Below are 13,817 nucleotides of genomic sequence, written 5' to 3' on the forward strand. Positions count from 1 at the left end.
ACAAAGTTAGGCTTTGCAAAACACAGATATAAACAAGATCCAGTTAAAAGAGTAAAAACAACCCAACCAGAGAGTGTCTGGACCACTCTTGACCGCTGATGAGTGGGCAAAGTAAAAGTGAATAGTGTACATAACCTGTGTGTGTGTGTGGGGGGGGAGAATTACTTTCTGTAGTGAGCTAGCCTCTCTTGGGCCCTACAGAGGCTAATCTGACAGTGTCAAATATGCACATATTTCCAACTCAGAAGATTCATGCTGCAGTCTCCTCTTGATACTTTTCTGGCAAATTCCAAGTCAGTGGCACTATACAACTGATTAACAGTCATTCTAGCACACTCCTTTCTTCCACTGCATACAGCATGCACCTGAAGACTTTCTGGTTCTTCAATCTAGCTCCAACTAGGAATGCAGTTGCATAGGGCTTGATTACAGACAATGGACTGTATGATGCATTCTGCATGGCAGCTGGGAAATAAGTGTAGCAGTCAGTTGGTTTCTGGTATACAATAATATTTATATGTCCATCACATAGTTGTACACTGGTGTCCAGGGAGTAAACCTGCTAGTCCAGGCTCAGGTTTGTAGTTGGCTGGACATTGTTAAAGTCCCAGTGGAATATCTCAAGGGCCTCTTTCCCTTGCATACAACGAATATCGTATGTGATAATACATGTTGTTACTCTTTAAGGTGTCACAAAACTCTGTTGCTTTGGCTGCCAAAGTTCAAAATAAAACAGAAGTCCAGTGGCAAAAATTCCGCACAGCTAGCCCTTCGGAAGCTTTCACATAATACAATTACTGTATTCAGTCACAAAGAAAATACACATGCAACTACTTCTGTACACCCAACAGGGCTCTTCAGTGGGATTCTCTCAAATAGCAACCTCTATGCTGCCTAGCAAACCATTATTATTTATATTGCACCATCTGTGTAGGTGATACGTTATAGCACAGCACAAGTAAAAATAAAAGAGAAACACGGTTTGTGGTGTGCAGAGGGGGATCAGCTGTTCAAAGAAAATTAAATTTTAAAAATATCTCGCAGGGTGCATCTAAGGTATTCTTTGGATTCTGGCCAATGCCAGAAGTCTGTAATTCACAACTGTGATCACTTGAGTTATTAACGCTTCCCCCCCACAAAAGTGTTAGCTTCACATATTTTCCCATTTAACAACTATCATGGCCAAAAAAGCCTAAATTTATCACAATATTTTTGATTGCATGGCAAAGCAATGCAACCCCGTCATCCTGTACTCACCATGCAGGCTGTGCTCCAGATATCAGCAGGTGTACTGTAACCAGCTCCTATTAAAACCTCTATGGATCTATACTGCCGTGTCTGGATGTCTTCTGTGAAGTGTTTATGCTGAAAGAGCAAGGACAACAGTAATGAGAACAAACTCAGAACTGAGTGATGCAACAGAAAGACAGACTTTCAGAACGGCGACACTTACCACCCAGCAAGCATTCCCGAGGTCAGCAATTTTAACTCTAATTTTATCTGCATTCCTTGGATCTAGTGGATTCACCAGTAAGTCGGCAGCACGGGTCTTTGCTATTAGAAGGGGGGGGAAGGAAAGTACCACAGTTAATATCCATGGCATGCAAATTTAATACATCCCTTAAGGCCTGATTGTAAGGCTTCTTCCAGCAATTGTAGAATTGTATGCCCAAAGAAGCAACCTGCCATGAAATTCTATACCTTTTGCCATCAATCTCTCCTGCTAACTCCCAAAACCTCAGATTGTGATATCAGTAACAAAGGACATTTCAGAGCATGTATCCCCATACTTATATCGGTCAGTAACCCAAAATGCTACCTAGTGTAATAGTAAATAGAAGCCTTAAAATGGTTTACCATCTGTTAAATTTGCCAAACCAAAAACCTGTCCTGCATATTTTCTTCTGTCAATGCAGGTTTTGGCCATCAGTTTGAAAGCTTCTTTCCTTACCCTCCCCCCTCCCCATTAAGCCTACAAAGCAAACCACAAACAGCATACAAAGGAAAATGTAATTAAGTTTAAATCAGCTATTAGTCACACAACACAATTACAGCAATTTTTTTGAAGAAACCACAGTCCCATAGATATGCATAGTTATGACAGACAATAAAGTGGCTTGCAATCATTTTGCAGCCATGAGGAGCAAGCTTAATAAGACAAGACAGGTCCATCTTGCTCTGCCACCTACCATTTGCAAACAATTATTGAAAGGACACAACTGAGGCTCTGCATTTTTCATTTCTCTGAATCACCCCAGTGTGAAAATTGACTCTTGAGCACCCTGTTTTCTGAAGAATTTGCTCATGGTGAACTATCTATGAATTATTTTCTTGCTTTAGTTAATCACAAGTGTAGCCCTAAAACCAGCAGAATAGGAGAATGAATCACTCATTCCTCTTGCTTCACCATATGCATTACTGGTTTTCACCCCCTCTTCAGTGTTCTCTCCTCCTGTTCCTGGTTTATTCCCTAGGAAAAGATCAACTTCTTCCTTTTCTCCTTTATTCCAGCCTTTGAAACACATCACATGACTTCCTCTCCTCTTTCTGTGTTGGATCACGATGCCACAGCAAACTTGTATCTACCTATCTGGCAGTACAGCAACTCCACAGATATCAACCCCCAGAGGGATTTACAAGTCAAATACTTCGTGAAATAAAAAAACAAGATAGGCAATAAATTATCCATTTTAGATTATGGTACTACTATTAAGACAAGAGCCACATGTCAGTAATGAATTTATTAAGTCTTCAGACTGAACATTTCAAATGTACAATGCTGATAGAAACAAACTGTAACAATGCCCAGTACCTTTTCCTATGATCAGTGAAATAAATTGGGATCATGCTAGATTTTGATTAAAAACATTCCGGTTCTGTATTCAAACATTTCTTAAGTCCAATATGTTTAATCATAATCTTTGCCAATTTACGGAAACATCCTCTCTGCCAGTTCTTGTCTTCCAGCTAGTTGTGGTTCATTAGAATTCCTGAAAATGATGCAATTCCCTGAAGAACCCTATTATTTCTAGTTCTGTTTGCCTACCAACGCACAAGATGTCTCATCTCATCATACAGCAGCAGCTCGGGCAACTTTCTTCCTATGGATTCAGTATTTGTCTCCTTTCTCCACCATCTTAATTTAGAGGTGGTCATGGACAGGTCATGCCCTGCTTTCAGCCCCAGCTAAATCTCTCAACCTCTGCCACCCTCTCCCCATGCTAGACAGGAAGGGCAAAGAAATGTAGATTTATGCCTGGCAGGCGCCTCTCTCATCTCCTGTTTGGAGCTACACATGCAATAACCTTGTGGGCCTGCCTGGTTTCTGACCTTGCAGGGATCTCTCCCAGTATGCTTGAAGGGGGAATCTTGCCCTAGGCACAGCTTACTACATGAGATTCTTTTACCTTCTAGCAGTAAAAATTGTTTCTTGATTTTCATTACCCTTCAATTTATCAAGCAGAGTATTTATTTTGTATGTTCATTTGCTGACTGGCTGGTAAACCTGGCTCTGTTCCACACTCTATCTGCAATAATTCGCACACCCAGCTTCTAAGCAAAGTTTGGACCGAATCTGAACAAGCTCTAAAAAAAACCATTCCCAACAAAAATATCCACACACTGGTACACAGATAGTGTGGTGAAGTGGTCATAGGCCTGAATGTAGACCAGGGAGAGATTCAGTTTCAAATTACTGCAACAAAGATTACAGGGTGATCTTTAAAGTCAGTCTCTTAGTTTAACCTACCTTGCACAATTACTGTGAGGATAAAAGACAGGGAAGTCATGGGTTGGATCCCTCAGATCCATTTAGCTAGTGGAGGCCTTTTTTCTAGTGGAAAAAGCCTTCCTCCAATACAAGAGGCAATGAGCCGCTGGCATCAGAGAAAGAGTCCTTACTCCCAAGGAAAGTGCTGCCACTAGTGAAACGGATCTGCAGTACATCTGATAGCCTGTGAATTTCTACATGAGGTGTTTTTTGTTTGTTTGTTTAATTGCATTATCTTTTGCGACTTTATATATTTATTTAAAAATGTATATCCTACCTTTCTGACCAATCAGGACCACCAAGGTGGCTAACAGTGCAGTGAAGTGATTAGAGTGTCAGACTAGGATCTAGGAGACCCAGGTTCGAATTCCCACTCTATCATGGAAGCTTGCTGGGTGACCTTGGGCCAGTCATACACACTCTGCCTAACCTACCAACTCCCAGATTGTTGGGAAAATAAAATGGAGGACAAGAGAACAACGTGAGCTGATCTGGGTCCCCATTAGAGAAAAAGGCAGTGTAAAAATCAAATAAATAAGCAAACAAACAACAATTAACAGCAAAACATTATAAAGTACATCTTAACACAAATTGAAGCCAAAAGTAAAATACACATGTAAAACCTCAAAACCAGCAATTAAAACATCGGGCAGGAAGACAGGGTTATTGAGGAAATGCCAGCCGAAACAAAAAAGTCTTCATCTGCTGACGGAAGACAGTGATGGAATAGACAGAATAATAACCCTGGGGAGGGAGCTGCTTAATTTTTGCACCATGACTGAAAAAGCTCTCTCTTGGGCTGCCACCTGCCTAACCTCAGAAGGCGGGGGAACCTGAAGCAGGGCTTCAGAAGATGATCGTAGCGGTTGGGTAGGTTTGTATGGGAGTGGGCAGTATTGATGGTATGCTGGTCTTAAACCGTATAGGTCTTTTAAGATCAACACCTGCACCTTGAATTGGGCCCATAAACAAATTGGGAGCCAGTGCAGATGGGCCAAGACTGGAGTGATATGGTCCCTATGACTCACTCCTGTCAACATCCAGGCTGCAGCATTCTGTACCAATTGAAGTTTCCAAGCACTTTTCAAGGGCAGCCCCACATAGAATGCACTGCAGCAATGTAATGTTACTAGGACATGCACTGCAGTGGCCAGATCTTTTTTACTCAGAGTCCAGAGCCACAACAGAATGTTTATTTTCAACAACTCAGCTGAAACATATGGGGGGCACAGGTGGTTATTTATATCCTGCACTCTCAGGATATGAATTATACCCTGCACTCTCAACCCTTCTGGGCTCATGAGGCACCTATCCGTTACAGTAAAAATAAAACAAAAAACCTTAACAATAAAAATTTTAAACCCCAACAGTAAAGCAACCCTGCAAAATGATCAGTCAAAAGCCTGAGTCAAAATTAAAGTTTTAGCCTAGCACTGAGAACCACCAAGGCTGGGGCACCACCATGGACACAAAAGGCCCTTAGAAACTTCTCAGAAAGTACAAGTTCTACCAGATACACTCACATCACCTCTCCTGAATGATCAGGGTGTGTTTGTGTGTGTGTGTGTGGGGGGGGGGGTAACAGCAACAAATATTTTTTTCTACTTGAGAAAGGCTGTCTCTCTTCATCCTACATATGCCTGTATCCAACGGACTGTCAGTGGAAGGAAAATACCTGTCAGCACCATACTGCAAACACTTTTACAAGTGTTTATGCAATACTACAATAGGGATGTTCTCCAGCACTTCTCATGCTTGTGCTGGATCAAATGGAAGAACACCTTTGCATTTAAATTTACTTCCTCATGCAGCATGAGATACAAAATAGTTCTTCTGAAAGATGGGAAGGCCCATGGGAAAAACTGGACACATTCTGAGGACATCATTTTGTTTCTGGGTTTCCCCCTTTTCTTTAACAAAACAAGAGGGGCTTCTATTTTCATTTCATTTTTTTCTTACCTCTCAGATGGAAAAAATAAGGTACATATGCTAAAACAAAAAAAGGAGCAGCAATTTGTATCTCTCCTTCTCCCAAGTATAGTGCATATTCACAACTTTGCTTTTGGAAAACTAAGGCACTCTTACATTTTAAAAATATGCCATGCAGCTTATGAAATTGAACCAAGTTATAAATTATACATTATATGTTCTTAAGGCATTGACATAAGGCTTGATAAAAAAATAAACATTGCGTGTATTTCAGTTTTTCCAAAGTTTCAATTTTTTGCTAAACAAAAGTGCAGGGGGCTTGGTGGCATGGTTTCGAAACTTCTGCAAATGTTACATCTCTAATTCTTTCGTAAGGCACCTTTGGCTAAAATCCCCAGTTAATTCCAAACCTAGGAAAATTAATCCAAATTTAGCAGGGATAGCTACACAACTGCATCACCAAGCACAGAATCAATTTCATATGTTCAATTTTAAGATTCTATCCAAGAATTGACCTCTAGGAAGATACTGCTTTTTGGAGATAAAAAACCAGACTTATGCTGGCAGTGAAAGCTGATACCTTCTACTGAGAGACTGAAACAATGCTAATTACATAAATTATATCTTTTGCTAAACAAGAATTTTGATTGTGTGCTTTATTTACAAATATTTTAAATATAGAATTGTTAAACCTGATGCACTCATAATACCCTGCAGTTTTAAGACCTCCAAAACTACTTGGTATTGGTACTATCTCATGCAACATTTAACACCTGGAAAAACAGGAACTCCTGAGGATTTAGAATAGGAATCAATCACTAATTGTACATCAAGTATCCTGTAAGCCTAATTATTAATCATGCTACTTAGCTCTCACGGCTGAGAATGCTTAAGAATACTTTGACTATTCCAATTACCTAGGAACCAAATTAAGCTGTCTTATCGGCAAGTATCATTGGTCCACAAACCTCAGTATTGTCTACTCTGACTGACAGCAGCTCTGTTAAGGTCTCAGGCATGGTAAGCCTTTCAAAACGTCTGCCACTTGCTATCTTTTAATGAGAGATGCTGGAGATTGAAAATCCAACCTGCAAAGCATTTCCCCTGACACTGAATCAGGGCCACTCCAGAATATGAACATTACCCAGTGTTTGCTCAGCAATAACTCAGTTCCCCATGCTTTGTCAAATAACACAGAATTCAAGTACCACAAATGACAAACTTTTGCAAATTTCAAACTTTTTTTTTTTAAAAAGACCACCAAGTAAGGACACTGAAATGGCATAAAATAATCAGCAGTCTGCTCTGACAAAACTCAAATTAGGAAAATGCAAGGCAAATACTATTATTATTTTAAATATTTGAGGCAGCAGTGGTTTACAAGTTTAAGGTAACACTCCTTCAGGTGATACTGACTAGTAAGCCAAGTGCACCACTGTTGAAAATTACATGTTACCCTTTTCTACTTCCATATTTATCGCCAATTACTTCCTTTGTAAGACGCTGATTATAAAGGACCATGTGGTGGCAAAAGAATATGAGTTGCATTTCCGTGGACAGGATTGGCCAAATGAGAGCAAGGTTTTCAGTAGGGCTGCCTGAAGCTCACTTTCACCAAACTAATGCTGTAATGCGTGTTGCCGAAAGCCACCTTGCCACAGACCTCAAGCGGACCCAGAGGAACATAAGCAGGGTATAGCAGCCATTAAATACAGAGAGGTCAGCTACACTGTGTGTTCCTCCTTTCTGGCTACATCCAGTTCCTGATCTCCAACATTTCTGTTCATATTTCTTCATCTGTTTAGCCAATAAGGTCTCATTCCTCATCCAGCTGCTGCTGAAACTTCTTTATTGCTTGTCCTGAGGACTCCTTCAAGTCCCGGTTAGTCTCCTGCTGGCTTTACTTTTGGGCTGATCTTTCTCTGGTACAACAGATATCCTTTGAACACCCTATTGTGGAAGTGCAGGAGGAAAAATAAATTGTTACGCATGCTGTGTAATGAATCGAGTTATGGATATATCTGTAAAACCCTTTCCTCCTCCCTCTCCCATTGCTTTCTGGTCCACTTATTTTTTTTTAACAAAGCATAGTACACCCAAGAGTTCTCTTGCATGACTAACAAACCTCACAGGTAAAATCCTCTCATCTCAGACTACAGCAGACTGCTCTGTTGGCTGTATTCAGAACTATGTTCATCCAAAACATATTGGGGAAATGTTTGGGTGGTTACCCAAGCAATCATTATAGCAACAGCATCTCTTATTCCCAATTAAATTGCCTCCCCACCCAGAAGATTGTGGCCTCCAGAAAGTTTAATGCTAACCAATAGTAACCAAAATGTTCAGAGGCATAGGGGGGAAAGGAAAGAACTAAGCTTACCTGGATTTCTTGCTGAAGTGCAGATTAGAAGCAGTGCTTGGGATTAAGGAGGCTTGGGAGTTCAGAAATATGCTGCTCATTTATCTGTGTCAGGGTCAATTACAGGTACATTAGTAGACAGATGTCTTGAGCAGGAGACAAACGAAGAGGCTTGATAGAGGCGTGTGAGGCAAAACGGCTGCTTTTTAAAAATCACTGGAACAATTTCAAAAACCATCTCTGGTCTTGCCATTTTGCATTCTTTTGTTACTTTGTCATTATGAACTGGAATTAAATATTTTTAGAACCATCCAACATGAAGCATCAGGTACAGCTAAGGCTACACTGTGCCATAAAAAGCACTGCTGTCAAACACCAAGGCTGAAAATAGGGCTCCCCTGCGCCCAGAATCAGCTCTCTTCACATTTGGGAACTGGATTCTGCAGGAATGGTGAAAACACAAAATTTTATTTGTTCCCATCCAATAATAATCCAATAAAAAAGAAACTGAACCACCGCTCATACTTTCAGTCCATGAAAAAAAAATCATAAATCCTTTTATGAATTCCAGGAGTGTCAGTCGTGCTTCATTGCTTGATATTTCACTCAAAGATGTTTGGTCTTGTATTTGGATTGTTACATGGCCTAGCAAACAGCCTGCTGGTTCCACATGTCTCTTACCACTAGTAAGGGCCCCATTATCCACAGCTAAGCACTTCTGAGCAACGCTCTCTCTTTCCTGTTTTCCCACCCCACTTCCAATATCAGAAATAATGTTGGCTTAGTATGGCTCCAATGTCTAGAACACACAGGTAGATAGTTTCCCAAGACATCAGGATGGAAATGAGACACACAGAGAAAAGACACATACGGCCTTCCTAAAAATGCCCCTTCCTGTGGTAAAATGGCAATGAACCCAGAAACAGCTGACCAAATACTGCTGCATTTGTATAAGGGGACACACAAAACAGTAAAACCTTGTCTAGAGAAGCAAACAATGCTCCAACTTGCAGCCAGGTGCATTCACAATCAATAACATTATGGGAGATGGTCTGTATTGCAAACAAAACATATGTGATATGCACGATAGGTAGCCGTGTTAGTCTGTCAATAGCAGTAGAAAAGAGCAAGAGTCCAGTAGCATCTTAAAGACTAACAAAATTTCTGGCAGGGTATGAGCTCATACCCTGCCAGAAATTCTGTTAAGTCTTTAAGGTGCTACTGGACTCTTGCTCTATTCTACTGCTATGTGATATGCAGTTGGACTTGTTCCTTTTATGCTTTGAACAGCAATCCCCCAGGTCATGTCACAAAATGCTTGGAATCTCCTTCAGCATCAAAAATCACTCATTATGTGGAACAGAGAGCTCCTGTTTTGAGAAACACAAGCTGAAAGCAAAGACAACTCGAGGCATTTTGCTGCCTCTCCTGTACTGTCCCATTGAGTGCAAAGTGCAGTGCAGAAACATCCAGCTGGCACTCAAGCCTGGCAGCAGAGGGTGTACACTTGTGTTGCTCCACCGGATGCAAGAAGCAGCTGCCTTTCATGCCAGCTTTGGCTAACAGCAGGGCAGCTCCTGCCAATTTGGAACCCCAACCAACCATTTGCTTCACTCAGGTATCAAACTGGCCCTGGCCCAAAGTCCCACAAGTTGCGTGAAAATAGCCACACAGTTCATTGGGTCCTCAAACAATTAACATTACTAAGAGTAACTCACTTCTAAAAATGTCTAGAGAAAAGTTTAACAATACATCTACAAAAAACAGACAGATGTTCCCACTAGCATCATGTTTTCTACTCTATATTTCATTTTACAGTGACGATATATCTGCCAGGTTCAGGAATTTCTAGAATAACAGCAATGATTACAAAGAATACTCAAGGCACTTTTACATTGTTTAAGCCCACTGACTGCTTTCTAAAGAAAACATGATCAAACAAATATTAAGTAAAAGCAAAATGCTTACTTTTTGGCAAATCTCCGGTACTAGATGCTGAAACTGTCCTGCTCCTATCATGGGATGGAGTACTTTCCTCTCTTCCAGTTCCAGTTGACTCTTCAGAAACTACCGAACCACAAGCTACAGAATCTAAGGCTCCAGAGAACATTGAAGCTGAGAATTCAGAAAACTGGGACTCGGGGATTTTATGACGTCCATTTGGCAAGTCACCATTAAATTGTTCGTAGGAGCTACTGTAACTGTAATCACTTTTTGCATTTGGCTCATCAAGATTATATTGCTCAGCATTTGGGCATTCTTCCTCTTCCTCATCTTCATCTTCAAGTTGTTCTTGTAGTAAGAAAGGACCGTTTATAATGTGGCCGTTTGTTTTCGGGGACTCTATCCAAGCAGTATCCGTAGCTTCCAAGTTGAGAAGTTCCTGTTCAACATCATCATCTTTTTCTGCATTTTCTTTTTCTGTGTCTTCCTTTTCATCCTGATCTTCCGTTTCACCTTAGCGATAAATACACATATTTATATATACACACACTGATTTATATTGTTGCTTATAACACTATGACAAACACTCTTTGAAATAAATACACAGCATTTAAGTTTGCTTTATTTTTAACACTCTTTTCACCACCAAAGGAATGATATAATCTATTACAAGCAAAGTTCATCAAAGGACTGAGGTTTATAAAGAAGCACATGGTTGCTTCTTTAGCTCTATCAAGGCATCAGACTGGTATTGAGTATGGTGCTCTGTATCAGTGCATCCTTCCTCATTAGTGGTCTCTTGCAATGAAAGCCTCCACAGTGATTGCACTGCATTGTGGACTGTTCTGCACAAAACTTATCACGCTGAGCAGGTGGTTCATCGTAAGAGTAATAGGACCGCTTTAGTTACGTCTGTGTTTCTATTCACTATTCACTGTACCACACACTCCCCTTATTCAAGTATTTCTTAAACCTACATTTGTCTCAGCCAAGATTCCAACTTCCACAATGATTCAAATATTAGCTAAGCATGGAAACTGAGCAACTCCGCATGATTTTTTGAATGACACCATTTATTCTGGATTTAGAAAAGATACACACTGTACTCTTAGTCTGAAGCCCCAATTTTTGCTTGCAACTTCTTGTGAGAGGATCACTGAACAAATACAGGGCTCAAACTGAACCCACAAAAGAGCCATCACTGGCTTGTGTTTAACATCAGAATGCATGCTAAAAGATGCAAATTACCATAATAAAATAACAGGAACCATAATAAAACGGAGCAAGAAAGGATAGAACAATATTAATCTGGCATATATTTAATGCAAACATGATTAGTGAAAGAAAGGAAAATGGACAACATTGGTTAAGGCTATAAAAGCAGAAAAGGGCAAAATTATGGATGGAATGGAAGATAATTGTGACCACTAAGGCTTAGACAGAAATTAAACTCAGTGTGACTGACATAAGAAAGATTAAAAATAAATAATCCCTAGATACAAATTTCTTGCATACTACTGAATAAAACACTCACCAAGGAGCTAGTTTCTGTAGTTAAAATGAAGGTTACAGTAATAAAACTGAGGGAAGCCAAATGTTAGAAACTTCAAAGAAGGCAACTCAATTTGCATATGACCCAGATCTAAACAGAACATAAGAGCAAGTTGACATGTGGCAGCATAGAATTATGCCACAGTAAGACCCATGCTGTGTATTAGTAAAATTTTCCAATACATATCTTGAAGATGGGATTTAGGTGCTTTATCTTTTTTTTTTTTTGCATTTTTGCTTAAGCCTCACATTTTTCACAGAAGAGGCATGCCATATTACTTCTTAAGCAAAGGTGGTTAGCCAAACCATAATTTACAAAACCACTACTAACCATGGTTACAAACTGTGATTTTGTGCTGTGGTCAGCAAACCTGTATATGCCTCTATAGACATTGATAACTAAAAGTGAAAGGAAAGAAACACAAAAGTGAACTGGGCACTCCCAACTGCCTAATCATGGGATAGCTGCATCTCTCCTGGTGGCAGGGTTGGTGAGCACCACATCAGGCTAAACCAACCTCGTGGGCCAGGAAACTGGATCAGCAAGGCTAAAGAGGAATAGTCATAGCAAGGTGATAAGAGTTCAAAACTGTGATGGGGCCAGAAGCAGGAGAGACAGACACAGTCAGGTAAGGGATCAAGTCCAAAACTGCAACAGATTCAGAGGAGTAGGAAGAAGGGACTGCAGAGATAGGTCCTTCCACCACAGACAAACTACTGAGGTTAAAGAGCCAAGTCAGAGGCACACTTTATATAGTCCCAGCTCTCCTCTGACTGACTCCCCAGGTCACAGGTCTATGCTGGGTTGTTCCTAGAGAGGCCACTTGCAAGATGATGCTGTGGTTCGTAAATTGTTCAGCTTGCTTGTGACAATGCTGGCTCAGAGAGCAAGGTGCTGGGCCAGGATTCCCAGGGTTTCGTATCTGAGACCCCCAATGTCTAATATCCAGACCTTTGGACTATCTGTCCAAGATCCACAAAGCTGCTTATGTTGACTCATAAGACTGTGATGCTCATTTGAACAACTGGCACCCATAATACAAATTGTTTCTAAACTAATCAGTTAGAAAGTGAGGAGAGGGGAAGTGCTGTTTGAGGGGGAAACTTAAAAGCATTTTGCAGTTCTCAGAATTAGTTTCACGGTTCTTCAGTTTTTAGTCAGTCTCTTTACATTAGCAACCTATAATATATGACGTATCTATTGAAAGAGACTCTTTGGATACATTATATTTTGCACTGAAATAAAACAACAACACATACATACCATCCTCATTCCCTGGTTCTTCATCTGCCACTTCCTCTAATTCAACTGTTTTTAGCTTGACTTCTGGATGGTATTCATCTTCTTGATCATTGGATGGAACAGTAGAGGTTACATTTTCTTCTATTTTTTTTCTTTCTGCTTCTCGTTCCAATTCCTCTATTTCTTGCAAACGCTTTTCTAGTAGCTCAGCCTGCCTCTTTTGCTTTTTTTTCAGTTTCTTCTTTTTGTTCTTTGATATCTTTCCAATCTAAAAAAACATAACCAAGTTACAATTAGTATCTCATGCTCCTTGTAATCCACAAATGCAAAGGTTATTTTATTTTTAAAAATATACACCTGTGAATGGAGAACAATGCTATAGAATTGCTCTTCTGTATAATTCTAAAATAAAGAGAATTTAGAGGAGGAAACAGTCTCAAGCTAAAATAACAAAAACAGTTAAAAAGTTCATGGATATATAGGATCATGAGAACAAACTCATTATTGCTTATTATATAAAATCTTAGCAAGTACAATAAACTTAACCTTCAGGCTACCAACTGCTCCTTTTTACTTGTGTGCGAAAGGTTTTCTAATACCACATTATTCATTTGTTTCACAGCACTCCATTTCAATACATAGGATTGGATCCTACCATACTGTTACACTAACCGTGTATTCCTGAGGGGAGGCAAAGCATGTTAAGGGCCAGCACGACCCCATGGTGGCGTAAGTGCCCAGTTATCCTGGGATAATGGGCACTTACACCATCACGGAGGGCATTTACAGTGGTGCCTGGGCGCTGGAGAGCTGCACCAGCCCCCCCGCCAGCACAGCCACTCAAGGAACTAAATCCTGGAAGAGAACGCCCGCACCGGCATGAGGGAGGCATTCCTAAGGGCAGAGCTGACAGTATTTGGCTTTCTAATCCCTTTCACCCTGGGAATGCCCACTTGCACAGCGGCATAGCTACGACACCTTTTTTGATGTCGTAGCCTCACTGTACTCAATGGGGCATCTTT

The 13,817-nt window shown here is 40.4% G+C and overlaps 1 protein-coding gene across 4 annotated transcripts in view; it reads right to left on the bottom strand.

Moving 5' to 3' along the window:
* Positions 1 to 13,817, bottom strand: part of SRPK2 (SRSF protein kinase 2) — a 97,816-nt gene that overhangs the window by 21,548 nt on the left and 62,451 nt on the right. For all 4 annotated transcript variants that reach the window (XM_056846968.1, XM_056846970.1, XM_056846969.1 and 1 more), the window contains exons 9-12: positions 12,817 to 13,063; positions 10,026 to 10,514; positions 1,454 to 1,554; positions 1,258 to 1,365 (exon numbers count right to left, since the gene is read on the bottom strand). In XM_056846968.1, the coding sequence (XP_056702946.1) occupies positions 1,258 to 1,365; positions 1,454 to 1,554; positions 10,026 to 10,514; positions 12,817 to 13,063 (945 nt within the window). The remainder of the gene's footprint in view (positions 1 to 1,257; positions 1,366 to 1,453; positions 1,555 to 10,025; positions 10,515 to 12,816; positions 13,064 to 13,817) is intronic.

Source organism: Euleptes europaea, chromosome 3 (genome assembly GCF_029931775.1).
Source record: "Euleptes europaea isolate rEulEur1 chromosome 3, rEulEur1.hap1, whole genome shotgun sequence".
Taxonomy (NCBI): Eukaryota; Metazoa; Chordata; class Lepidosauria; order Squamata; family Sphaerodactylidae; genus Euleptes; species Euleptes europaea.